This window comes from Sitodiplosis mosellana, unplaced genomic scaffold (genome assembly GCF_009176505.1).
Source record: "Sitodiplosis mosellana isolate CC-2019 unplaced genomic scaffold, AAFC_SMos_1.0 Smas_scaffold_1, whole genome shotgun sequence".
In the NCBI taxonomy this organism is placed as follows: domain Eukaryota; kingdom Metazoa; phylum Arthropoda; class Insecta; order Diptera; family Cecidomyiidae; genus Sitodiplosis; species Sitodiplosis mosellana.
In genome coordinates this window covers 9127097-9154544 of record NW_022595244.1, presented here as the reverse complement: position 1 = coordinate 9154544, position 27448 = coordinate 9127097, and the positions used below count along the sequence as shown (strand labels likewise).

Below are 27448 nucleotides of genomic sequence, written 5' to 3'. Positions count from 1 at the left end.
AGTATTCTTGCTGCGCTGCGAAACTATTTTTGATTTTCTATGAAAAATTCGAACGGATTGGAAGTTCTGTTGCGATTGATGGTATAAATATTTTGTTTCAATATTAACCTAGGTGCTCTAATCCATAAGACAGCGTCTATACCACTTGCAAAAAGCCATTGTATTGAAATTTGATCCAAATAATTTTCTTAAAAATAATAATGCACACGAAATTTGGCAGCAAAAATTAATACAGTACTATCTGACTATGTTTAAACGTGCCAAAACCAAGGGATACAATATTCAATATTCAATGTCTATTTCATTCCAAATCGAAATCATAACACACCATACCATTCCAAATCACCTTTGATACTTACCGACTCACCGTGGCGTTGGTTTGCAACCACAAAATTTATATGCACACTATAAAGTGTGTTAATGGATATTTTCACAAACGAGTCTTCAATTTTTTTATGGACTGTATTATGTTGCATGGTGTTGCACACCAACTTTTTTTTGTTGCTCCAAACATGTGTTTTTGGCCAATTTCAAACAGATTTTTACAGTTACTAAAATTCATTTATGCGTCCATATATCTTCTGAAAGTAATAAGTTAATAGACTTGCCCGTTTTTCATTCCTTTCTCAGATACATTACCATGGCAGCGATAAAGATTTTAATTTGTTGGTTAGTGTTTGTTGATGATCTTTCTCTCTGCAACGTATCATCAATTTTTCGCTATATCAAAAATTAAGATCGAAAATAAAAACCACCAATTTTAATATCGTATCAAAAAAAGAGATTTCTCGACAGCTTTATTTCAATGAATTGTTCATTTGCTTTTTACTCGCATCAATATCAAATATATTTGATTGCGATAAATAAGTTGTATTTTGTTGCCCTTTATTTTCACATCACATTCGCCGTTTTTCTCCAGTGCTACCATCTTTCGTTATGATATAGTAAAAAATATAACAACCTTGTATCTGAAAGTCTGTTTCGCAGCGAGGGAAAAGAAAATGAAATGCAATAGCAATAAAAAAAAATCGTATGCATAAATTAATTGTTGTTGTTGTTATTATTTGTCACAATTGTTATTATTTGAATTGAAACGAAAAATTTCTTAAAATTAATGACATCACTTAACCGATAATAGGCCGACTGTTTTTTTTTTGTTAATTTGTAGTTCCTAATTGATCTAATAAATTTCTTATACAAAAAATTTTTGTTTTTTTTTTCTTCTTCTTGATGTTGTTGACAATAAACTTAACTTAACAGTAATTGCTTGTGTTTTAAATGTAGTTTCGCTTCACTAGAGCAAAATAAGTATTCAAGAGCGAGAGACGAAAAAAAAAACATTAATTGACTCCATACGTATTTCATCTCTATCATGAGCATTGAGTAGTACATGTAAAAACAATGAGACAATGATATGCAATAAATTAAGTGAATGATCAAGATATTTTTGTTTTCTTTTTCTGAGACGGATTCTCTGTATACAATTTGGTTAAAACCTATATGATTTGAATGGGAAATTCGGTTCAATGTTCGAGAACTTGCTGTTGAATTTCAAAATCGAAAAGAAAGAACATACATTTGTCTTATTAATTATTGCGTTTTGTAGAAAGGTGAGAAAACGAGTTGAAAAAGAAAAGAAAAATCGATTCGAAATTTATGGGATTAATTTCTGATAGTATGGTTTATGGTCGTTTTTCTTGATCACGTAAAAACTTTTGGGTTTTCCGTTGCCGGGGAAGTATTTGCTGCTGGCAGATGATGCTGCTGATGATGATGATTTTGCGACGGCCACACTGTCACTGTGCACGGTGGCTTTCTTTTTTTGCTTCGACGGTGCATAGTATGTTGGTGATTTTTTCTTCAACAGCTTCAAATTCAAGTCATCGTCGATGCCATTTATGTGCACCGTGTTCGACCCGTTGATGTCGGCATTGTTGACGCCACGATGTTGTTTACCGGAGAAGGCTTTGTCAAGTGTTTCATTGTTGTCATCCCATGGATTCGACCATGTTGGTATATTTTTTATATCAATCAAATCGTTCACATCATCCGAATGTCTTAGGTTCGATGATTTACGGCCGGTACTTTCGCCTTTGGTGAGCATTTTTTTCAATACTGGCAAATTCCAATGGTAAATGCGACCCGGCTTGCCGTTTGATTTGAAGCCCATCGAAGAGATCTGTGTGAGTTTCAAAACCGAACCGTACACATTTTTATCCAGAGGGAAGAAACGATGGACGAAAGCGCAACAGCACACATTTTTGCGTGTCGTTTGAAACATGACATTTGAAATTGCATCCACAACACGACGGCACACGGGCAGATGAGAGATGAAAAAACACAGTGATGGCACCATGATGCGACCAAAGAGAGGAAAAAAATCACGACAGCAACAGTCGACAGGTTGTTGACGATTTTGTGATGGGATTTCAAATACGAGGCAGAAACATTGCAAAAAACCAGGATGTGTAGAAGAGATGAAAATGAAAAAAAGAGGAAAAAAAAGAGAGAAAAAAACAAGAATGAGAAATCTGCTTAGTAAATTATCTAAATTATTCCCTAATCGATTGCGTTTGTTGAAAACAACATAAAGCGTTTGATCAATCGAGCACTCTCTCGTGCACACACACAATTACAAACACATACACATAATGGAATCTAATCGAAGCGGACTTCTACAAAGCTCCTTCAAATGAATTAATGCAACAACAAAAAACCACTTGTATGTTTGTGGCACTTTTTTGTGCCTTTCGTATGTATTGTGTTTTTTTTTCTCTTCTCCTTTACAATTAAAATACTTGACGCAATTAAAACCGATACAAGAGCTTCGACTGAAATAAAAAAAGAGCGCACACGGCGACGAAGAATAATGCTGAGCACTTATTTCCATTAGGAGGTATTCGTATATGAACAACAAATGACACGAAAATTACGTTAAGAACTCAGCAACAGTCATGAATAAAGACTTGAATCTTTCAGCAGCTATGCGAAAGCGCATTAAACACATTAAAATGTATGAACAAACGATGGGTATCAGTAAAAATTATGTTTGAAAGTGAAAAAGTGTACATTTTGATACACTCATTGAGATACGGAGTATGAAGAAGAAGAAGAAGAAGACACACGCCACAATAAGGACGCTAATTATGCATTCTTAATAACAACACAGCATCTCGCATATCAACGTATCATGCATAATAAATTCATAAAAATATTTAGCGGTCTTTTAACGTTCCTCTGTAAATTTTTCTCCTCTCTGTGTTCTCATTGCATCGCAATGGAAACAAAAAGTGCTTTGATCCGATAAGGAAATTCTTATTTTAGCTCGAGTTCGGAATTTTATTTCTTATTTTGGACTCGTTCGAAATGGTTTGTAACCGTTCGGTTAAATTGCGGAAATTCCTTTCGACCAAATGCGCATCAGCAATCTGATTCATTGGATGTATTTTTAAAACTAATTTCGGTAAACACACTCAAAAACCTGTACCATAAATTGCATTTCGGTCGGATGGTCTTACCTTTTGATTTTTGTCTTCGATACCATTCTGGCTTTGCGCGGTATTCTGGTTGTAGTAGTATGGATTCGGCGGCAATTTTATGATAAACATATGTGAGTCATCCGGTCTTGAATGGTGTCGCGATGATTCGACGGCAAGACGTTTACGATGATGACCTGGCGGTGTCTTGATTTTTGCTAATCCCAACGACCTTCGTCAACATAACCAAAAGAATGCAGAAAGAAATGAGAGAAACAAAGAGAGAAGAAAATCGATTAAGACTTTTAGAAATCGTGATTTTACCATTTACTTCGTTTGGTTTCACATTTATATTGAATCTGACCAAAGTTAAGACACAAAGATCGACATTAAATGTGCAAAATAAAACACCAGCATTTTTCTATTCTCTTGCGTCAATTGATTTTATCAATTTGGCAAATTTATGCACACCATCAAGAACCAAATTCGTCAATAAAAGAAAGAAATACTCACTTGAACAGTTCGTGGTTGGACGAGACTTTCTTTTTGTCGACTCCAAACTTTTTATGTCCATGATTTTTTTCGAGAAATTTATTTGCATGATAATACTTGATGGCCGAGTCTTTTTCGCTGTGGAAATTGTTATAGGTATCGACAGCCGGTGCCGTTAGAGTTTCACTATGTACATATGGTTGTATTCGTGAGATTTTCGAATCACGGAATTTGCGCGGCGTTGCTGATGATCGCGATATAGGTGTTGATGAGCCGGGGGGTGGTGGTGCGGTCGCTATAGTTAGCGTGCACATTAAAATGACTGAACTGAAATTGAAAATGAATGGAAATTAATTTATTTAATTTGTTCAAATAATTCAATGTTTCGAAAATGAGAAGAAAAAAAAGACTGATGTGAAAGAGGAAAGGTTAAAGAAAAAAAATGTTGGGGTAAAATGTGGAAAGCGAAGAAAAAATTTGGTCATCAGATCGATTTATGGCTGTATCATTTGTACAAATGACATTTTCTTCTCTTCGGACTGCGTTCAGAAAAGAATTATGCGCTCGTTTGGTCGCATAAATTCCGCTCAGAGCAAAATTGTCGCTTTGGTAATTTCATCAATTTGAACAAAAGCCGTTATTCGTGGATTTATGGTTTGGTTTATATTTCACCTGGAGATGTGAAGAAAAAAAAACCATACGAAATTCCCATATCACTTGAATTACGAGACGTTTTCAATTTATTGTTCGTAAGCATCATCGTCGAATGAGGCAAAAGAATAAGCGAGAACTGTTTCCAAAGTCTTTAAAATTCAATTTATTTTCATGACGACTGACCGAAAGAGAAAAACAACGAACAAGCGAGCGAGCGAGAGAGAGAGAGAGAGGGAGACACAAAAAATGAAAATGGCGAAAACAGTAAATAACATAAATGAAAAGAAATTAATATTTTTTGGTGTGTGTACGCATTCTTGTGTTGATGGACTGTTGTCGGCTTGATTCTTGTCATAAATCCGCACATAAAATGCAATTAATACACAGAGATATAGGCACACACACACACACACACACATACGCACACACGCACACAACAATCAACCTGAAATATAATTTTCACTGACAGATAATTTGTTCTGATCTGCTCATTCTGTGTTGCCTTTAGATCACTCTCGTTGTGTATGTTATTTTTCTTCTGTGTACGCATTTAACACGGCCGATTCAAGTAACGTCATTACGTATGGGTTGTTTGTTATAGAGTGATTTCCATTTAAAAGCCATAATTTCGTCTAAATGGTGATCAGTTCGAGAGTAACTACCAGTGTTATAAATGAAGCTGAGCATCAGGAACAATAACAATCGAATCATATAATGTGACTTTAACTTGAAAGAAGACGATGAAAAGTACGACTCACGAATGAATTAATACGTCTTTCCACCGAAAAACGTTTAAACATATTTACATATCGTAGCGACGCGCCTTATTTGCGCTCTCGCTCGTCTCTCTGCCGACCCTTTTTTTTCTTCTTTCCATCATTTGATTTATGCACGTATTCGCGCACTCATTTCTCAAGTTTTATTTCGATTTGTTCTGTGCGTTGTTTTTTCAGTTGGAGTTTTTCTCTCTCTCTTTTTTTTGCCTTCATTTCTTAGAGCATTTTACATAATTCTGATTTAAGACATGAACCAAGTGTATTGTCGGTTGTGTTTTGCTTTCATAGCTCTTGATAGAAAATGGTCATCCGCTGCTGACAGCCACTTTGCCGGATAGCGCGCCGCGTATGGATGTGTTTTATGCAAAACACATGAAATATGAACGTGATCCATTTCTGTCGAGGATTGGTTCGTTTTTTCTGCACTTTATAATGAGTATGCACTGTTGCGCCTTGTCTCTGATCTCTCGATCACGACAAACAAACATACAAATGCATGTATTCCGTATAGTGTGCAGCAGTAGTCGGACAATGTTTAATTAATGCGTTCGCTTCCAGTGTTTGGATTTCTGTGGACAAATTTTTTTTTCATAGCTTTACTTGTCTCTTCATTAGCGCAACGACATTTTGTGACGCAGTTTTTTGTTGTGTTTTTTTCATTTTCTTATGTTGAAAAAAAACATGAATTATGAGTTACACTTATCCTCAAAAGCTGCGATTCTCGTGGAAGAACGAACCCATCGACGCGCTTCAACTCGACTCATCTGCACCGTTTAAAGGTATAAAATGAATTTTTATTACCATGCCTCACTTTGCTGGCAAAACTTGTGAGCCGAGGTTTTAATAAGCTTGAAATAAATTCAGCCGCATTTATGCAATGTTCAGACGTTTTACAATGAAAAGGAGGATGGATATATTATGGGCGATGCGCATTTGGTAATCATTGATCATTTCCATTTCGTGTCTTATGTCGACGACGAGTAGCATACCATCATAAAATCGGATTTAACCATAAAATCATAATCAAATGTAATTTACATTTTTGACAACACGATTTACTAGTACACAATTCTTTTTTCTTCTTCGATCCATGTAAATGCAAATTCAGCCGATATTTTTGTAATATCTTCATATGGTAGAAAATCGATGTTTTTGGAGTTTGAACCCATAAAATCACACTTTCATTAAATGAAATCCGATTTTGTGTTCTGTAGCAACAGAAGATTTACATTGGATTAGCTAACGATTTCAATTGAATTTGTTACTTGATCACAACTCTCAAAATGAAGGCCCAAAAACGAAGTGAAAGCCCAATTAGGTGTTTTTTCGATAAGCTGCACACTAAATGAATTGTAAATGGAATTCTAAACTTGGACATTTTTATCTACATCTGTTTGGAAAGTACCGTGGCGTGAGCCACCCACTGCAAATGATATGGAAATTAAGCATACATTGAAAACGGTTGTTAAAATGAACGGAATTCAAATCAAATGCCACGACATTGAATTGAAAATGAATGAAAATTACTAAAACTGTCTTTAGCACTAAAAGTCATTTGAAAACGCTCGGCGCAGTTTCGCATTATTTGAATAACATGTTTCCAGTAACATTGTGAGGCTTAAGTTTATCTATTTTTTTTATGCGAACGAAGAGCCAGAGGAGCAACAAAAGAAATGGTGAGCTGACAAATCGCGTAGCGCCAGTTTACGTTTAGAAGAGTCTATTCACCGATTTAAAGCCGAGTGTGTCTAGTTCCATTGCATACATAATGGATGAACGACGATAAAAGAGCATGAAATCTGCTTAAATAGGAGTTGGCAAGCACGCAATGCAGAAAAAACGAAGGAATTGAATTTAAGAATATTAAAAAGAAATGAGACAACGCATCCAGCCACTGCATGCAACGGAAAAGAGACTTTGCCTGCCTGCCCAAATGAAGCAAACGGACGAGCCCATGATGTGATCATGAAATTGAAATAGCAAAACCAGCCACTCACTGCCTTGTGCAATAAAAACAATCGCAGTGATTTTGCCGCCAGTCGCATTCAATATACATGAAAGCGAATGCATTGTGCACACTGCACACGCCGCATGCATACACAATGAAGCGCAATGTGGAGACTGCCGCGCAACCGGCATAAATAAACATAAAAAAAAATACAAAACACCAAACGGAAAAATTAAGACAAAAAACAACGTGAAACGATCAATTTGCCATGATCGGTAACAATATCTCAACTAAACTGCCACAATTGATGGCAGGAGGTACGCGATATTGAACAGACATTAGGTAACACATAGGCACATCATCTCATCAGAACTCGGCTTCTCTGTCTCTATGTCGCTACTCGCTCGCTCGGCTAAATTCAATGGTATCGTATCGAATACAATCCGCTCGCGCTAGTTACAAGGTCGCCAATCGCATACAATTTGTTATGCTAATGAGTTTAGGCAGCGATTCTTCTTCTTTCACCATTCGCCCATCAGCCACGCTCAATCGTATTCACATATACAAAAATACACACAGTTCTTGTTCAATGTGCGCGCTTCAGTAGATCCAGTGTTGTTCGCGTTGTTTTTTTTTAGCATTTTCTGAGATTTTCTACAAGAAAATTCACATAATTTCGTTTACCACATCAAATGTGCCATTGTTTTCGCTTCATCGAGAGTTTACTTGTACTCGGATTCTTTCGCTTTTCACGTATAATTTCACAAGAAAGTTCTTCGAGATGGTCGTCAACAGTTCATCTCTTTTTCTCATCGAGCTCGTCTTGTGGAAGTGTGCAGCCACGGAATTCAATGAAGTAAACGGTGTTTGAATGAAATGACGAAGAAAATATACCATTTTATTGATGAAAATGATAGGATTGTTGCGTGGTCGATCATAGTTGTTAGCATAACATTTCGAATTCGTTACATATGAGAATAAAACGACGTAAAATGCGAACATGGCTTCTTTTCAACAAAACAATTCGTTACAGCATTTCACATACGAGCTTCTTCATTTACATGAACCACGCACCCATCAATGCTTTTTCGCCCTGCTTCACTATTGACAATAGATTGACGTATACCGTCTTTATGTTACGTCTAATTGGCAACGCGTCTCACTCATTTTTGCATATTGGTAAACTGTTTATGGCAGCGCGAATCTTCATCCGTCTCTTGAAGCATCAGATTGTTCTAGGAGTCGAACAAACATCAAGAGAGCGAGAGAGAGAGAGAGAGAAGAGAAAAGGGCTAGAGAGGAAGAGAGCACGATGCTCTAAATGAGTGTGCATTTTCAATATTCCCAAATTATACAGCTCAATCACAAGAGCAATAACGGCATTTCACCACCAAATAAGTTGCAAAACACAAACATTTCTACGTGAAGCGTAAATAAATATAAAACAATTAACCACACCAGCGCGAATACAACGTTTACCGTTTGACAAAAGGAAAAGTTCATATTGAATACACCTATAATGATCGCCTGTGCGATTCAAAACACACACACACACACACACACACTCACACAAAACTGAAACACTTTTAGCGGTTTCGTACCAATTTTCACTTCTATTATGCTGTTGTGATCCAGCTGAATTCAAAAGCGATGTTGCTTTGTTGTGTGTGCATGTGAATGAACGTCGCCGATAACCACGGTAACATTGTGTTTTGGTGGTCTTCTCGGTTTCATCACTCAGAATGCTCTCTCCGGCATAATGAATACGAAATTGTTTAACTTTTTCCCAAGATGTTAATTGTTGCGTACGGCAAAGCACATCTTCTCAAAGATCAGCACCACACTCGATCGAGTGGATACATAAAAATTAAAACACCGTCAAATGATTGACAGTCCAAACACTAATAATTATTTTTATTTCGTTCTTTTTTTTCGTTCGCTCCCTCAAGATCAATGGATCCAAAATACATAGACCCAGCCGAAAAGCAGCAATCAATTTGAAGATGATTACATGTTATTCTCTGGCATACGCTCACGCTTGTTGTGAACAATTTTGTTTCGCCTCTAAAAAGGCCCATCATTCAAAGGCTCATTATTAAAATACGAAATTGAAAAAAAAGACATGTTGCCGAGTATTTGTTGTTGTTGCTCTTAATCGTCCATTTAAGTGATTAGCATAATTGCAGTTTTATTACGTAGCAACAGATCAGTTGGGCTGAACTGGATTGAAATCGGAACGAAATATCATTTTCGATGGCAAATGTAATTTTCATATTAAATTTAATGATCCCAACCAGGCCGGACGAGGAAAATCCAAACTATATGATCGTTATTTATTTTCAGCAAATACCGCTCCCACCATTAGAATCTTCCTTTGTTCGATGGCCGAACATCGTTATAATCAACACGGAACATTCAATTTGGGATCATTTAGAATGAAATCTCATGGCGGGCAATTGCCGGTTTAAAGTCACAAAAAACACGTTTTTATCACTCGATATATATATATTTCCTTTCGTTCCGCCGTTATCCACTCAACTTCGTTCACCATTAAAATTGATTTCAATTATTTGCGAATGGACTGCATTTCGAAAAAGAAAAGATGTTTCGGCGGCGACGACGACGGCGGTCGGTGTGCATTAGCTCATTCTTCGACTTTTTCCTCCTCAATTGTGTTGAAAAGCAGTTTGTAAACCGGAAAAGGCGTCATGCAGATAAAATTATTGGATTTTGATTTGTGTGTATTATATTATATTTGAAACGGATCGGTTGTGCTTGCACGCAGTGTATTCGATATCACAGTTTGTGGGTGAATATATATCCGGCATTATCGTAATTCATCGGCCATGAGATCATCAACTGGCAACCAATTTCAGATAATAAAAAATTTCTGTTTTCCCAAATGATTCATTGACTTGCCTGTGTTTGTGTCGTTTGTTTTTTGCATTTCGCATAAAATGAAAAGATATTGGCGTGTTTATCTCTTTCGCACACATAAATATGCACACGCATACACACGTCATGATACGACCATTCACTTCATATGCCATTGCCACGATACCTCTGCTTCTCTCTCATCATCGGCAACGTGCAAAATAAACCGTTAATTTCTTCGTAGATTCGTTCGCATGTTCGCGTGTGCTATCACTTTATCATATGATATATTCGAGTCGTAGCAGAAACCGTTTGAAACGGAGAAACCAACATTTTAGAATATGACAACCATCCAAGACATTGCGTATTTAGTAATTTGATTAAGCCGTAAGTCAGTCTCCATTTTTTTCTTCCTCCAATGCTTGGTTCGCGATCATTACCCAGCCACTTGACGGTAACGTCTGTTGACGTTGTTTGTACAGGTTCATCGAAAACATGCTGGGTGATAGCTTTTTTTACGACAGCATTTGAAATATGGGCATTTTTGCGATGGTATTTGATCAAATTGAACGTGTTGCTTACAACTTTGTTGCTGAACTGTAAGAAGAAGGGAAAAAAAACTCACGCGCTGACCAAAGAGTTTTCCTGTGCTGAACCAGTAGCACACTTCGTCACGTTCAAGTGATGAATTATATTAAATCCAGTTTTTTGTTTCTAATGAACCGATTCTTATCATTAAATTGAAACAAAAGCGATAAAAACGAATCGATAAGAATATCGATAAAAACCAGCGCAAATAAACCACTTCCAGAAGATTTTCAATAGGTGCTGAAGAAATGGGTCAAATTCTAACGAATTCGCGCGCTCAATTGTAGATATGTGTGTAAAAATGCGTGCGACATAGCATGGCCATCCATCCGAACAAGCAACTAAATTGCCCATCAATCTGACTCGGTGTAAAAAGTGCCATAGAATGACAGGAAGAGAGAAAAAAAACAGCCACAAACTCAAGAAACAATTGAAATGCAAACGTCGCAGTCTCGCACTATATTTGTGTGAATGATGGCAGCCAGGTGGGAAAAAAACCGTGTGTCCAGAACGCCAATGTGTTTATTCAAGTTAGGTAACAAAATGTGCGTATGTGATAATAAAACCTCAGCTCAAAGGCCATTTAAGGCGTACTGCACTACGAATCGTTCATTATTCTTGTCAGCATACCGTGTGTACTAGTATGTGTGAGTAACAAAAAAAAGTTGGCATTTTTACTTGATTAGAAGTTACAAAAATGCAGCGATTACAATTTATTGAATAAGAACAAAAAACGGCTGGTTGTCATACGGCCAAAGCAGGGAGCAAAAAAAAATCCCAACCACATCATTGACCGAAGAGGAAAATTAACAGCTCAAATCCGCAAAGACAATGGTACGCACACTTGATACATTCAGCACTCCATACGAGATGAGAACGCGACTGCTGCTACATTGAATGTATCATCGATCATCATCGTCGTCGTCTTCGATCGATGCATCGCGCGCGACTCTACGACTCTATTATATCTACATATGAAAATGGTGGCTGTGTGACGTTATCTGTTAAATGAAGAATATTGTCACTTCAAAATATCGCCAAGTCACATTAAAAGCGGTGCAATCACAACGAAAATGGATATGAACACTTACATCATGACACCGATTCGTCGTATTGTGTGCGAATCATTTTCCGCAGAATGAGACCCAACAAATCAAAATTATATAAATCGAAACGAAAGGAGGGGAAAAAAACCAACAGAAATAAAGAGAAAAAGGTAGAATTTAAGAAGAAGAAAAAAAAAACGACAGGCCAGGTACAAACTGAAAATGACCACGCGAGAGAGAAAAACAGAATCAGTATTTTATGTGGACAGCAGCCCAACAATGTGAAATGGCAGCAGGTATCATCATCACGTTACGTTATTATCGTACATGGTTTTATTACCATATAATGACATTAAGAGGTGGACTGGCTATTGTTTTTTTTTTCGTTGATCATGTCCAGTTGCTTACCTTGTTTACAGTTTACATTTACAACATTACTATGCTTATTTATTCTATGCGCACCGCGCGCAAGCCGCTGTTATATACAGGTTTGCAGTTCAGTAGAAAATGTGTCTTATTTAAAAAATTGATTCTAGTGACTCAAATTGGAAGTTATCGCATCCGATGGAGAATATTTTTAGAGTGTGTGTTCATTTCTGCACCTTTTTTTTCGTGGCCGATGATGATCATCATGGAACATGCATCACACATATTTTATACTATTTTTAAACTTGCGCATTTTTGAGCCGAAACGTTTTTATTTTTGTTTTTGGAATTTTGTTGTTGTTATGTTCGATTGATTGCATGGAACGCACACACGCAAGGGTTGATTGATCTCCGGTGAACCAATTGAAATTGAACGTCAGTTCGATCAATAGATTTACTGGATGGGCAGACATTTATCGGACATTTGAAAAGTGAGATCACTTATTATTACCTTGCAGCCTAATGGCTTAATTGGCATGTGCATCGATTTTATAGCCAATTTTCATGTGGAATTAGAATTTCTTTAGAATTAGCTTAATGTTGTGAATGTGAAATGAATGCACTACGATCCAACTGACACACACACACACACACACACATACACACAGTGCATGAATCAAAACGGGAAAATATATTGCGTGTTTGCACGCAATGAAGATGAGAGAGAAAAAAAAAGTGCCCACAACCGCAAACCGATGCATCATTCCAATATTTTGTTCGAATCGACATTTAATTCGATCGATCAAACGGATGGGTAAACGATATAATAAGCAGAATCGCTAACACAAATGAGAGAATCAATGTGCCTGTGTGTCCAATGTCAATGTCTAACGCCTCAAGGCGGTGAAAATAATAATATGAATTCGTTTTTCTTCATTCCATTCTCTCTCGCTCGCTCGCTCTCGCTCCCTATCATTCAACGCGTTTCTTTTTCTCAATCCACGTAGTGCTATTGCGTTTGCATATTATACTCTAAATGATTAGCCGCAAGAAATCGAGACGAATTGCATTCATTCGAATTTTCACAATTCAATTGAATTCAATCATTTTGTTTTCTTCTTCGTGCGATTTTATGTCCATCCGTGGTTTTTGCCATAGACCATAGAAAAGCACACTCTTTCTCTTGATACAATTTTGTGTGTGTGTATTTGGTTTACATTCTAAATGGATGATAAAGATCGCATATTAGGTGCAATTTATTGGACTCGTTCAGTGCACACGTTCACCAAACATGACACATTGCTAATTATTTATTTCTTTGATTTTCCAAATGCAATCCAAGATTGTGGCTAGCTAGCTGGCTGGCTGGCTGACTGACTGACTGAGTTCGATGATGCTGTTGAGGCTGAGTAGCTCATGCGTTGCACAACGCGTTTGAATTTCAAATTCTTGCATGCAAAATCATTCATTGTGTGTGCTTGTCCCTTTCTGGCTCCATCACTCGAGTACACCACCATTTCCAATGGGTATTATTTTCATTGACGCGCTGCGGTTGGATATATTCCAATTTATATATACTGGTGAAATGTCTGTGCACACACAACTTGCACAGGTTTTGATTGTGGCTATCACACAGTATCACGCGCGCTCGCACTGATCATCTCTCTTTCTCTCCCTTCATTCTCTCCCATTTATCATCATCTTCATCGTGATATTGCGTTAGCATCATCGTACACCAGAACACTATCTGCCATCGGTAAAATTTACGAACGAGATGTATGCATATTGATATGCATGTCTGCATTTTTTTTCTTTCGTTACACTGAATATTTTATTTTGTGGAACTTCGAACGCAACGAGAATGTTCGTACCAATCCAAACAAATTTGATCTAGTTTACGTGCGACGTCAATTCAACAAATAAATTACAAAAAAAAACACACACACTTATCTCTGTGTTTCACATCCATGTTGCGCGCACCATCTCGTTCGCTTTTACCTCGTACAATATTTATGTGAACGGCGTGAAAAACGCAGAAGAAAACAATTGCGGTTGCTAATTTTCTAATGAGAATGCATTTTGAGTGCAGTACAATTGTATCGGAGGAAAAAAAATAAATTAAATAAATATTAAAATTTAGACGAAAAGTGATTTATTTATTACAAAATTGCAGGAAAAACACAGTAAACCACACACTAATGGAGTTTTCTCTATATGCTTTGGCATTTGTTTCTCATTCAATCGAAACGCTATGAAAAAAAAAGAACACATTGAATGATGTATGAATTAGTGTGGCGCTGCATCATTGAATATGGGCACATAGTTTTAGAGAAAGAATTAAATAGACAGCGAGTGAGAGAGAGAGAGAAATGCGAGAAGGAAGAAAAAAAATACCAAGAATGCAAACGATTTGCCATCAAAACTGTGCGCACACTCGCAAGTCGGTTACATTTTTGTAGCATGTTGTTGTTGTGCGCGTTTGTTTTTTTTTTGTTCAGTTTGGTTCGATTGGAATTCAGAGTTGGAGTTGTTTAAAGTGGGTAAGATATTTTTGAAAGCTTTTTCCACATTGAAAAACAAGAAAAAATTCGATACACCAATGAAGACACAATGAATGTACAGAAGAAGAAGAAAAAAAATACGATTTGGGAAACTCCAACTGACACAGATTTATCGAAAACAATGCAAAGTTTGGTACGAATCGTCTTTAAAGGCAATTCAATTTGTGCGCCCCGCGTTGGGTGCGTACGCATAATCACAAACATTCCGTAGATTGTTGTTCCATTCGAGAATTTCTGTTGAATGTCTTGGTCTCAATTCCGCCAGCATTTCGAAAAGCGCACACAAACGAATTTATTTGCTATGGATTAAGTTGCGTACTTGTTGTTATGATCACCCGGGACAATTGAGGTAGATGTTTTGTTGTTGTGCGCGCATATCGGTGAAATGGCATAAGGTACCACTGGAACGTGACAATAGACAAAAGCAGTCGCATTCCCAACCGTTTCACGTACGATAGTATCCATGATGCGTGCACATCTTAATTCAACCAGAAACTCACATTAGGCGTGTTTCCATTTACCCGGTGCTTGATTGCCATCACTTCTTATGCACATCGGAGTGCAGGCCAGAGAGAGAGAGAGAGAGAGAGAGAAGAGAAGCAGAGAGGGAGACGGAGGCAAAGTGAAAGAAATGCAATCGGAACAATAATAATGGAAATGTAATCTACAGTTGCTGTGTCGTGCATTGTCGTTTGTCCTATATATTGAAATTCTCATCTCTCTCCCATGCATGTTGCTATACACATACACACATGTCATTGCCAATACGTGTATGAACTCTCCGCTAGATTCAGTCGCATTACAGATGAATGCATTCGCATTGAAACATTAATATGCTTGAGTGCGCACGTTTGACACTCTCAATCACCGCAACAACGTTGTCAACCGTCATGTAACTGATCTTTCTAAAATAAAAATCCACTGTCATCCAGACCGGCCCCGGCCCGGTGCAATGCGTAGCGGGAGCGGAAGAGGGAGAGAGAGAGAGATGTATATAGAGCAAGAAGGTGTTAAAGGTTTGTGTTTGCGGTGACAGCTAACTATTTTCTTGTGGCTGATTTCTTGTGCACGTTATTTCCATGAGTTGGTTTCCGACTGATCCAGAACATATCGTGTATGCAGAGAAAAACCTGCTGATCGAATCGAATCGAATCGATCGGCTGTCAATTGATGGACACGTTCCCGAATGGAATGTTGCGATTTATTTGGTGTTGTGTCTTCTTTCAATTCATTTGACGGTTTCCGATCAGAAAAAATGGTATTTGCACGGTTGCCAATCATTTCACATGCAAATTTATTCTTTTCTAATTGATTCTCGGTCGATTCTTATCCAAAGAATTCTCAGAATAAAGAAAAATACTTTCAACAAACAATCCATAGTGATCTTAATCGCATTGTTCCGAACTAACGGATTGGAGTATTTTTCAAAATCAGTCAATAAATTCAATGTTTTCATTAATTCTATTTCATTAACGGTTCTTTCGCTTTGAATGAATGGAAGAAAGAAAACAAATAAATCTATTTAATCTTAATTTTCTCATTTATTGTTAAAAACTTCGTTTCCACGAAAATCAATACGATTTCGATTTCTATGTGTTTGAGAGTTATTTTTTTGCTTTGTTTTCCATCATAAACAAAAGCGATGAAAAAGAATGAACTTTTCCTTTCGAATTGGGACGAACGGGTATTCAGAGAATGTGCTGTCGCGACGGCTAATTCTCTCACATTTCAAAATCAATTATCAGATGAACGAAGAGCCAAGACAAGAGGTTGATGCTGTTGTCTATCGCCTCGTAATGATATCAATTAACGGCCACAATCGATTAAGCCATGATAATTAACTGATTTGCTTTCCAATACAGTCATTCATTCAATCTCACATGGGTGATAAATATCGACTCTGATTGACTCCACAATGTGGAGTCCACATACTGACTCAATCATTCATTCATAACCTAATAATACACTTGCAGCGATCAATCATTTGACGGTTTGATTTGTGAACATCAAAAACGATAAATTGGTATGCATTAATAGAGACATTAAACATCCATTCATATAAAGGGAATTTTTTCGGACTTGAAAAGCATTAGTTTATTCCTTCAATTTATTAGAAAACAATTTCAATGATGCGATCCAAGATTTTCTCTTCATATCAGGCAATTTGAACAAAAAACCGCTTTATTTTCTTTTGCTCGATATATATGCGTTTATGATGTAGAGAAGAAAAAAAACGCTTTGGCCAAACCATAATAATTAAATCGTGGAACGGGTGATCCGCGCTATTGATACACACAGCGCCAAGAATGTACGTATATCGCAACAACATAATTATTAAAATATTTTATTATGAGATTATTGTATTTATGTTGATTGCTTGCGGCATTCTTATTTCACATACCGTACACGCACCAAACCAAATACCAAACTCGTAACTAGGAAGAAAGCAAAATTTCCAACTTGATGCCGCGAGTTGCAATGGCGAGAGGGGGAAAGAGAAAAAAAAATGGATGGTAGCAGCAGCAACACAAAAGAGTTTACAAGGTAAAAACAATTAATGACCGGTCAGCGGAATGAAAGTCTCACAAATGCATTGCACATGAATTTTGGATTTAATGAGCTAATGAGCTTTCTTATTTTTTTGCTACTGCCACTGTTGCAGTTGCCACTTCTGCTGATACTGCAGTTATTGTCTTTAAAATCAACTCAGTGTCATTTTTTTTCATCTCAACTTCTGTTTAAGTATCCATTTCACATGGAGTTTCTTGAACAAAATGCTACAGTTTTGCAATGTGTGTCCGCCTTGAAAATGAAATTTATGGCGATGCAATGCGAGTGAATGAGCGAATGAACGTTCTGAAATAATAACTGAAAGAAAACTGCGTAAGAATGCTTTTGCACGAGCCGATCAAATGTACTTTCTCCTTTCGCGAACCAACTACCGATTGCCACGTGCATTCAAAGTCAGCACACAGCCTTCTAACTGCGTCGCATTATGAATATTTGCGATCATAATCATATGCAAAAGATTAAGCGAATGAAGAGAAGAAAAAAATCGCATAATGAATGGGTACATAGTGTATTTTACCGGAGAATTCGGCCGCTGTGCTTCGTTTCACCTGATTTGCATACAACAAGTGCAACAAAAAGAAATAGCAGAACGATAGAGACGCAAAAAAATAGTCGACATGAATTAAATCATTTTCCTCGCTTGTTCACAACACGTGAAAAACAAACAAATTGTGTGCACAGTTTTTTTGTTGCGTTCAATGGTTTTTTTGTTGCTGCATCTTTGCACGCTTCATTCCATGGAACACGATCTGTTTCAATGAAATGGATGGATTAAAAAAACACACACACACTGAATCAACAAACACGAAAGCAGCAAAAAATGGCATATAATAGAAAAGGCTTTCAGCCTCAAGATGAATTCACATCAGAACCAGAAGCATAAGTGTAATTAATATGTTTGAATGTAAAATTAATTACTTTGCACCTTTGTGCAGTCGGTAATCAATTAAGCAAAACCAGTAAGCAATTTAAATAAAATCTTATGGATGGATAAAGAAGCAGCAGCAGCAGCATCAGCCACGGCATTAAAATCATGATTAAACAAATGACGTACTCGCGATTATTGCGCGGTTAGCGAAATGATTCAATCCGTTGAAACGGGTTGCAAGAAATGGCTCAAAAGCACATCAAGAACTCATCATTCAATCGCGATGCGTGCACAAAGTTCTGCTCTGCACTGATGACGGCTCATGTTAGCTGAATAATTAGAACGGTTTGGTATCGTAACGTACGAAAGTGCACACGAAATTGTGTATGTATCGCGGGTGCGCGTGATACTCTGCGTGCACATTCTATTCAAATAAAAACAAATTAATTCATTTAAAATGAGAAAATCGAGGGAAAAAAACCGAATCAACAACAACGATGGAACGCAACACTATCACTGGCTCATCTCAAGCCAACGAATACCCGTTTCATCGACCGAAAGGCATAAGGAGTCTAAATCCTACATTTTATGCACCTTTTGGGTGATGAGCAAAAGAGCACCAAGCATTTCACGTCATCCGACAATCTAGAGGAACTAGAGCATGTCTCTCGGTCCGATTTCCAAGCATTTCGAAATCAATTCAACAAATGGCAATTTCAAATTGGAAGAAAAATTACAATTTCTACGATTTCAATCACACAGGAAATTAGATTCCACGAAATTGAAAACCGCTTTCTCCGTTTTCACACGAAAAAAATAGACGATTTCCATGAAAACCAACCACTTTGTGATTGCCAATTTGACATTCGCTCTGCGACGCCTCACCAATCGCGCTATATCGGTGAAATTTTGCAATCGGTGCACCGTGCGCGGTGTGCTCTTGTCAAAACAAGTATTCGAATGGCGTGCCGTGATTTTGTTTGCAATTTAATTAGCAATATCGTTTTACTTCACCATTCGCGAGCCGTTCGCTCATTTTTTAGGTCTTAGGCTTCTTCAAACATTAATCGATTTATGCTATATGCACCTCTGTCTATGTTTTTTTTCTCCATTTTTTCGAGACCACAAACTCGTCTCTTTTGCACTTGCCGGTTCTGAATCGATCTAGAAAAAAGAAGAGCCAAAGATCGGCTTGTTGTCCAACTTTCAAACACGGAATCACTTTTAAAGCATAATTTATAAACCAATCATTCATTTTATTTGCAATTTATTGCGATAAATGCAATGCACCATCGGCGCAGACGCTTCACCATTGCCCGGTGGATAGATGTGTATCGCGAAAATTTATCGTGCCACTGGGCCGAACGAACGTCAGCCACACGTTAGCCGAACATTAATGGCTTCAATAAATTATTATAAAACAATAATTACGGGATTGGTTTTGTGAACGGCGGACGCAGTCGAATGGCCGCAATTGAATAACATTAGCGCACGAGCGCGTGCAAGTCGCGAAACATCAATTTTTAAAATTTTATTTCATCTCATTTCGTTACGTCGAGACAATTCTTTTACAGAAATGAGAAAAAAAACACCGGATTATCAGACAAATCTTCTAAATGGTCTTCTTTTCGGAGAATCGATTAAAAAAATGGTCAACGAATTCAATGAACTACGATGTCCTTCAAATGTTATGGCATCGATGCGATGACTTTGGAAGTTCACATCAATTTTATGAGCAATTGTATCGTTTTTTATATTATTCCATAATCGAAACATTAATTTCAAATAAACCATTTCAAATGTACACCTCAATTAACCTCGACCAAAAAGTGAATACACTTCATCTATTGCATAAGACTTTATATAACACTGCAATTTAAATCCTAATTCGATTGGCTCGAATGTACAATTTTATGGAAAATCGCTCAAGATGTATATATTTATCGATTTAATGCAAGCGAATGACCCAACTGACACTTCTAAGCTTGTTTCGATCGAGTCGAAGATGTGTAATGAAATTCCATGTTTGAACGTGGTCTGAGTAGAAACGAGTAAGGCGCTAACGTTTTTTTTACTAGTTCATAGTCAACGAAATGCTATCAACTCAATCTATCTAATCAAATGAAATGGCCGATTTTCCATGTTGAACCACCTTTTACATTGGATTGGTAACAACAAGCACTCATTTAAAAATCGATAAACATGATAGTTTTTATGTTCTCACGTATAACATGGTTGGCCATATTGTATCGAGGAAAATTGGCAATTAATCTGTTAATTATGGAAATTTTAACTCAATTCATTCGAAAGCCAGAACATGAGTTCATAAGAAAACCTAATAAAACGAGTGTTCAGCAGAGTTTGAAAAACATTGATGCGAAAACCGAATACTTTGGTGAAAACTGGTATTCAAGCAAGAATCATCACCTTTTTTGCATATTTGATTAATGCTTCCGACGGCATGGTGTGCTGCCATGTTCCATTTATTTTGACATAATTTATTTCATTTACCTGTAAAATACGATGCGTCCAAGTGCGTATTTCAACGATGCTAAGTGCGAAGCTTGAAATCCAATTTTACAAATGTCTAAATTCGAATATGAAAACTGTGGCCATTTTTCAAACGATGTGCCGCCATGCTTGCTGTGTAAAAATTTCATTGTACACTTTGTGTGAACGCGAAACGCGCACGCGCGTATTTGCATCGATTTGATGTGTAAATCGGTTGGTTTTGAATGCGCGCAAACACCGAAATAGGAATATGGAAGAAGATTCGCATAAGTCATGAATTGGTCGAGTCAATAAATGCCCAGCATGTAATTCATAAATATTTATGTGTGTGTGCCCGAAAGCGCAGCTTTATTCGACATTATTCCAGATAACCAAGATATAGCCAGCATTATTATGGGCATTGCTGCGTTCGTGTGTGTGTTTGTGCACTATGTGAAGATGAATCGTTCGGTCGATCTCGATCGGACGATTGAAATGCGCATGTGCGTTCGATATGCCTAACCACGAAAAGTTACCACGATGAAAAATGGTTGTCCAGCCAGCTGGAGACGTGTTTAAAGAATTTAAATGGCACTTTGGTTCTGCTAGTTTAATGTTCAGATGCGTATAAATGGCACACAGCTCACTCGTGCATCTTCCGGGTTCAGAAGCTAAAAGCGTGTATTAGATATTTACGTTGTGTGAGTGAATGAGTGGCCGGGTGAGTGTGTGAGGGACTGAGTGTTCTTTTCATTATTTATATTATGTATCTTATCGTGTTTTTTTTTCTATTCCGAAGCGGCTGTAACGCTGTTCTTCCAACTAATTTTATCTATATGTTTAACGCCTGCCTGCCTGCCTGTTGGCTTTGGTTATTTTTTTCTGTTGCACGCTCAAATTGCACCCAATCCGTTTTCACATCAAGCCGAAATCTATTTTACGGACTGTGGTTTACGCAATGGTCTTGCGATTACATTTCTTTCTCATTGTGTACATGGAACTTTTGTTTGTTTGTTCTTTTATCGCATCGCCTCCTCGCATCAACTACACTCGATTGACTCGGACACATTCTATGCAGACACTCACTCACTCGCACACAAAATAAGTATCCGCGAATAAAAACCGCACATGATTTATGGGAATTCAGTTTTATGCTTTGGTGTATTTCAAACGCTTTGAGATTGGAATGCGTAAAATTGTTTTTTTATGAACTTTGCGCATCGGCAAAGAGCCATGCAAGAGTGTGTATGTTTTGTTGTTAAGTGGGTCAAGAGTTCCATTTCTTTCACTGTGACAATATTAATTGTTTTTTTAAATGTGTTCATTGGCAAGCATATGGACACAAAATGATTTTGCGGAAAGGTTAAAGTCGACTTGAAATTAAACGAAGAACCTATTAAAAACACCTTTATTTTACGATCGTTCTTGTGTTGATTGTAGTACGGTTGTGTTGTCGATAATTGGAAATAATAACCATGTTTCACGCAATCTTTATAGGTATCAAAAAACGTTCTACTGATTGAGAGCTATCCCATTCACTGTAACAAGTTGAGTGGGAAACCAACTTCCCCTCGCGGATCTATATGCATCACGATGAAGGCGACATAAAACTTAGATTGACTATTATGCTTTATGATGAAGAGTGGAAAAACTTGGCAATAAATATGAGTTGAATTCTATCGAAATGATGACTGACGTGTGAATACTTGTGCAATACATGCAGCTGGTTGGCCATCGAAATCAGACGTTGGCAATCGTTGTTGCCGTGTGACTGACGCACATATAGAAAATAAGTCGCACGATATCGGCGACACTAACAACATTGCATACACAATTTTTTCATCTTCTTCTTCTGTACCAAAGCGCGCCAAATAGTCCTAGCTACGGAAAATAATGATGATAGAAAAAATGAAGAGGAAAATGCGATGCATAGATTTATTCAATTCTATTGATTATTTCGTTGTTTTTGATTACGAGCCAACGAGCGTTCGATATTGAATGCCGTCTTCGCCGGATTGTTAAAACGAAATGAAGAATACATCAAAACAGACAACATAGATAATAGGCGAGCTATGATAGTTTCACAATGTAATCAAATCTTATTGGCTTTTAAACAACGGAAAAAAAGAGATATATTCAAAGCAATAAACAAACAAACAAACAGCACATCTCGTGATTTTCATCGATCGATAGTGTGTATGTATGTGTCTCGTCGTTGGAATTGGAAAATGTTGGCATTTTTTTTTCTATGTTGTTCGCATTCACGTCTCTCATCTTTGCACAAACACCAAAAGCGATGCGCTGATCAAAATCCCAAGGTATTAATTTTCGAAATTGAGCCAACAGCCATTTCGATTTCGATGAATCGCCGGCCGAAAAGGAAAAAATTTATTCTATAATGATTAAAATACGGCGAACGCTAAATTGAATCGGCACATTGGCAAACAGACATAGACACACACACACGATTTGGACGCGTCGTGCACATGAAATGTCGTGGTTCGTACCTTGACGCGATTCGTTCCATATGCTGATTTATCGAGGAAAAAAATGCTCGACCAACCAAATGAGTGTTGTTGCAACGGCGTATTCAATGCAATTGATGCCTCGTTTGGATTGGATCTATGTAAGCTTTGCTGCTGTTGCTCATTCCAAAACACCGATTGAGAAGGGAAAATAAAAATAAAATTGAGTTTGTGTGTGTGTCTGTGATTTTGTGAGAGTGGAACACGAGAAAAATTACATTCGATGTGCAGATTCTACACACGACGAGCATTTTTCTCTCTCTCTCTCTCTCTCTCTCTCACTCACTTCTTTCACTCGGACTTAATCCATGCGATTATGTAACATGGCATTCGTTAGTGAGGTCCGGGCGATTTTTATGCGTTAGCATTTGCCAGTTTTCAATGTAAAATGCGTTTTATTGTATCATGTTTATGAAGAGAGGAAGAAAAAACGACGCACAACGAATGTAAGAGAAGATTCACATTCAAATGTGAAAACGATTTTTATTGATAGTCATCGCTAACGAAAACGAATAAAATAAACGACTTTCGAACCGATTTAGGCTCAACATATTTTGCGCTTGGATAATAATCAATTTAGGAATGCGCCATCGAACGAAGCGTTTGAGAGAGAAAACATCCATCCAATCCTTCCTCTGATATATTGCATGCAATCCGATTCTTAGCACATTGTATAATATTTGATTCGTTCGAGACTACGATCGCTATTAAATATTGTTTGGTTTGATGAACATAGATCTCCGTTGCGATTGTTGTTTGTGCGGGATGGCTGGCTAGCTGGCGTATCCGAGAAGAGCATTTCGACGACCTTGAATTACCCACACGATATACTACATACACAATTGATCATCCAGCGTGCGTCTCACTATAGCCAATCAAATGCATTGCATGAACAACAACAAAAAAAACACCATCATAATTCCGATCCTATTAGCAACAATCGCTTTTACTGTTTGCGTTATGCAGAGCATCTCGGTGCATGATTAGAATTTATTCGCTATAAAAGTGATTTTATGGCATTCAAAACGAAATGAAAATGTGTTGCGTTTCTTGTGCATCAATTGTTTGCTATTGGATTTATTGAAGCAAATAGAATCGAATTGTACGAATCATATGGACCATACGGACCATACCAATCGATGTCGATTGTGAACAATGAATTCTAATGGAGATTTTATGCCAATTAATAAATTGCCAATGGCGCATAATCCAGCATATCCACAAATCAGCGATAAAACATAAAAACAATAGAAATCAAATTCGATTTTAGGCCCGTTGAACCAATGGCGTATGCTTTGCTGCTGGCGCAACGGAAATGCATGTGGTTTTTTTTCTGTTTCAATATGTGTTGATTTACCGACGTAATCTAACGCCGATGTTAGAACGATTTGTTGAAAAAGCCCAACGGCCACTCGAACTGAAGACAGAACACACTGAACGTGAAGCACACTGCACCAGAGCGCAGCAACACACACTATTAGACCAAATCGTTAGGTGTCGACTTATAATTTGATGTTAAATGGTCAAAAAACTAGTGATTTTTACAGACTCTAGGCGTACAAAGCACGGCTAATGAATGATTGGCCAGTAAACAGTGTTTGCCAAACACAAACCATATAATTAGTTTCGCCTGGTTATAACACTCCATTCTCGTTTTCATGTAAATTTTTTTTTTTTGCTAAACATTGCTGTCATTACAGAGAAGAAGGGGAAAAAGCACACATCAAACATTGAAGAATGGTATTCCATGTACGTGGTTTTTTGTTTGTTTGTTTCGGTCCAAGTACTTGCTATCCACATGGAATTGAATTAAATGGCGTGTATTGAACAAGTGAGCATTCTATTATTAACAATTCGTCATGCTGAATCACGGTATAAATGATATGTTATCAGGTTTTTCTTTCTTTTTCTGCCCATTAAACGGTCGATCTGTTTTAGCTGGAACAACAGCCATAGCGTACACATCACGTCGGTTGCGTGCCTAATACTCTTGCGATGAATTTTTTTATTAATGATAGCGATTAAACGTTGGACGAGTTTTTGCTTGGTATCTCATTTGTAATTTTGCTTTGTGTATGTCGAACATCGAAATATTTTAATTGTTAGCAAATTAAAGGGATTTTAGCTTTGGATTTGCATATGAATAGAAGGAAAGTGTCAAATGGCAGTTTGAATATATCGTAATTTTATCACGTTGAACTCTCCAAATCGTCGTCAATTATTGCAACACACAAACAACCGAAAAATAACCAAAACACCAAGAAAAAGAACAGTAAATTCGACCGGTTCACTAGAGCGAGTTCAGCAGCGAGAATATTTTCTCCTCTTATTTTCTTCCGTTCGTTAGTTAATTTCTTGATTGTGTTATATATGCGACACCAGACCAAATAATGATACAATGCCTTGGTATTGAACTTCTCCCGTCTTTTTGGCGAAACATGTATGTATGGGCTGTGAAGCGCGATGCGTTCGTTCGTTATCTATCTCATTTTGGCTTTGTGTGATTCTCATCATCGGAAGAAAAATACCGTTTTAATGTTTCGATCTGCCGGCTGTTATGGAAACTTTATATTGAGCTATGTTTCTTTGTTGGTGCTGTTGTTGGTTGGCTTAAATCACGTTTATTTTGGAATATTTTTGAACTCTTTGGTGAATGTATGAATTTCATTCAAACTAGTTCATAAAAGAGAACGAGAGAAAGAGAGAGAGAGAGAGAGAGGAAGAGAGAGAGAGAGAGAGGAAGAGAGAGAGAGAGAGAAATAATAATGAACGCGAAGAGGCGATCGATGATTTTTTGTCGGTATTTTGCATAAACACAATTCAAACTTATTCGTTGTACATTAACGTGCAGCATATGCATGGGTTTCGAAAAAAAATCCACAAAAAACGCACAACGACACAAAAATGACGACAGCACCAGCAGCAATAATAAGAACCATGATTGAAATAACACACTCAGCAAGAGATAAAAAGCAGTCACCATCGTCGACCGATGCGAAATTTTATCAAACAAACAAATATGCCCCGAAAAAATGTATCGGCAAGCAGATGAAACGGGGCACATTGCTCTGCCATTTAATCGTAAATGTTTCGACTGCTTCACATTTTTTCGCTGCGCTCATATTCCGGGTCAGTTTTTTTATGTTCGCTTCATATCGGCGTGCAGTGTGTATGATTCGGACTCAGAAATGCACAACGATGCGCAGAATGAAGTGTTTTTCTTCTGCATGTATGTGCTTTACTATGTGCACATCGCGATTGCCAAATTTTCGTTTTCGGACGCGTATAGTCAGTCAATCGATGGAGTGAATGACGGTGGTTTTTTTCCCTCTTGTACATGGATGCTTGTGCAGCCGGGAGTATGTAGGTTCGCATAAATTCAAGTTCATAGCACTTTTTTTCAAGTGCATGTTTGCAAATTCGCATTCGGTATACGGCACACGGTTTATTGGCCAGGTTGGTTGGTTGGTTGTTGTTGGTGTGAGTTATGTTCACGTTGAAATGTACGCGAACCATGAACTTCGATAGACGGACGGACACGATTTAGGCAGAGAGAAAGAGATAAAAGAAGAACATTACGTGGTTTTTTTTCTGCTTCATTTTCACAGACCGAACCGATGGGTACAAAGCACGCGGTGTTCCCGTATTTATGGATAAATAATGTGAAACTGAAGTTTGCTGCTAGAGAATAGACGTGAATGGCGAGCACGGCCATCGTAATAACGTCATAATAATCATATCAAAATTACAATGTGAATAAAATGTACGTAAACGGAAGAATGGAAGACCAGAACAATATGAAACGGGTGTTTTCTGGTGAGAGATTTCGCCGTGTTCTCACTCACACTGAACACAAAAAACACACATAAAAATGGAAATCAATAATTTATAAATGACGCGAAAATTGTGACTAGAACCGAGACAATGTTCGAACATAAAAAACCATTATACATGCCGTTTAATGCACATTCAACCTTAGATAAACCAACTTTTTTTGCAGCCAATTTTCGGACCATTAATTTTAAATAAAGGTGTCGACAGCGAAAAGTGAATTTGATTTTGGGGAATGAAAGGAGAACAAAAAAAATGGATGATAAATTGAAAGAAACAAGTCTGGAAGTGAAAACTTGTTGTGAGGGAAAAAAAAAACACTTAAAATTGACTTACCTTAAGAACTTAATTTCCATTATTTTTCTCATCTTGGAGTTGATGA

The 27448-nt window shown here is 37.4% G+C and overlaps 1 protein-coding gene across 2 annotated transcripts; it reads right to left on the bottom strand.

Annotated features, from left to right (window-relative positions):
* Window positions 1-758: 758 nt before the first annotated feature.
* On the bottom strand, window positions 759-27448 carry LOC129574154 (uncharacterized). 2 transcript variants are annotated; one of them, XM_055455661.1, is made up of 5 exons: window positions 23218-23252; window positions 20732-20863; window positions 3990-4295; window positions 3519-3708; window positions 759-2179 (listed from the first exon to the last, which is right to left on the bottom strand). In XM_055455661.1, the coding sequence occupies exons 1-5, from the start codon at window positions 23235-23237 to the stop codon at window positions 1655-1657; spliced, it is 1173 nt and encodes a 390-aa protein (XP_055311636.1). In that variant the 5' UTR covers window positions 23238-23252; the 3' UTR covers window positions 759-1654. The 2 variants fall into 2 exon arrangements, with proteins under 2 accessions (XP_055311636.1, XP_055311645.1); XM_055455670.1 differs by lacking the exons at window positions 20732-20863; window positions 23218-23252 and adding an exon at window positions 27403-27448.

Bases quoted from the DNA above. Each gene is read 5' to 3' on its own strand.
- LOC129574154 (XM_055455661.1), bottom strand. From the start codon at position 23,237: ATGGAACGAATCGCGTCAAG. The intron at 4,296-20,731 runs GTAAATGAAATA...TTTCAATTTCAG, and splicing joins GGACGCATCGTATTTTACAG to TTCAGTCATTTTAATGTGCA. The intron at 2,180-3,518 runs GTAAGACCATCC...AAACTCACACAG, and splicing joins TCGAAGACAAAAATCAAAAG to ATCTCTTCGATGGGCTTCAA.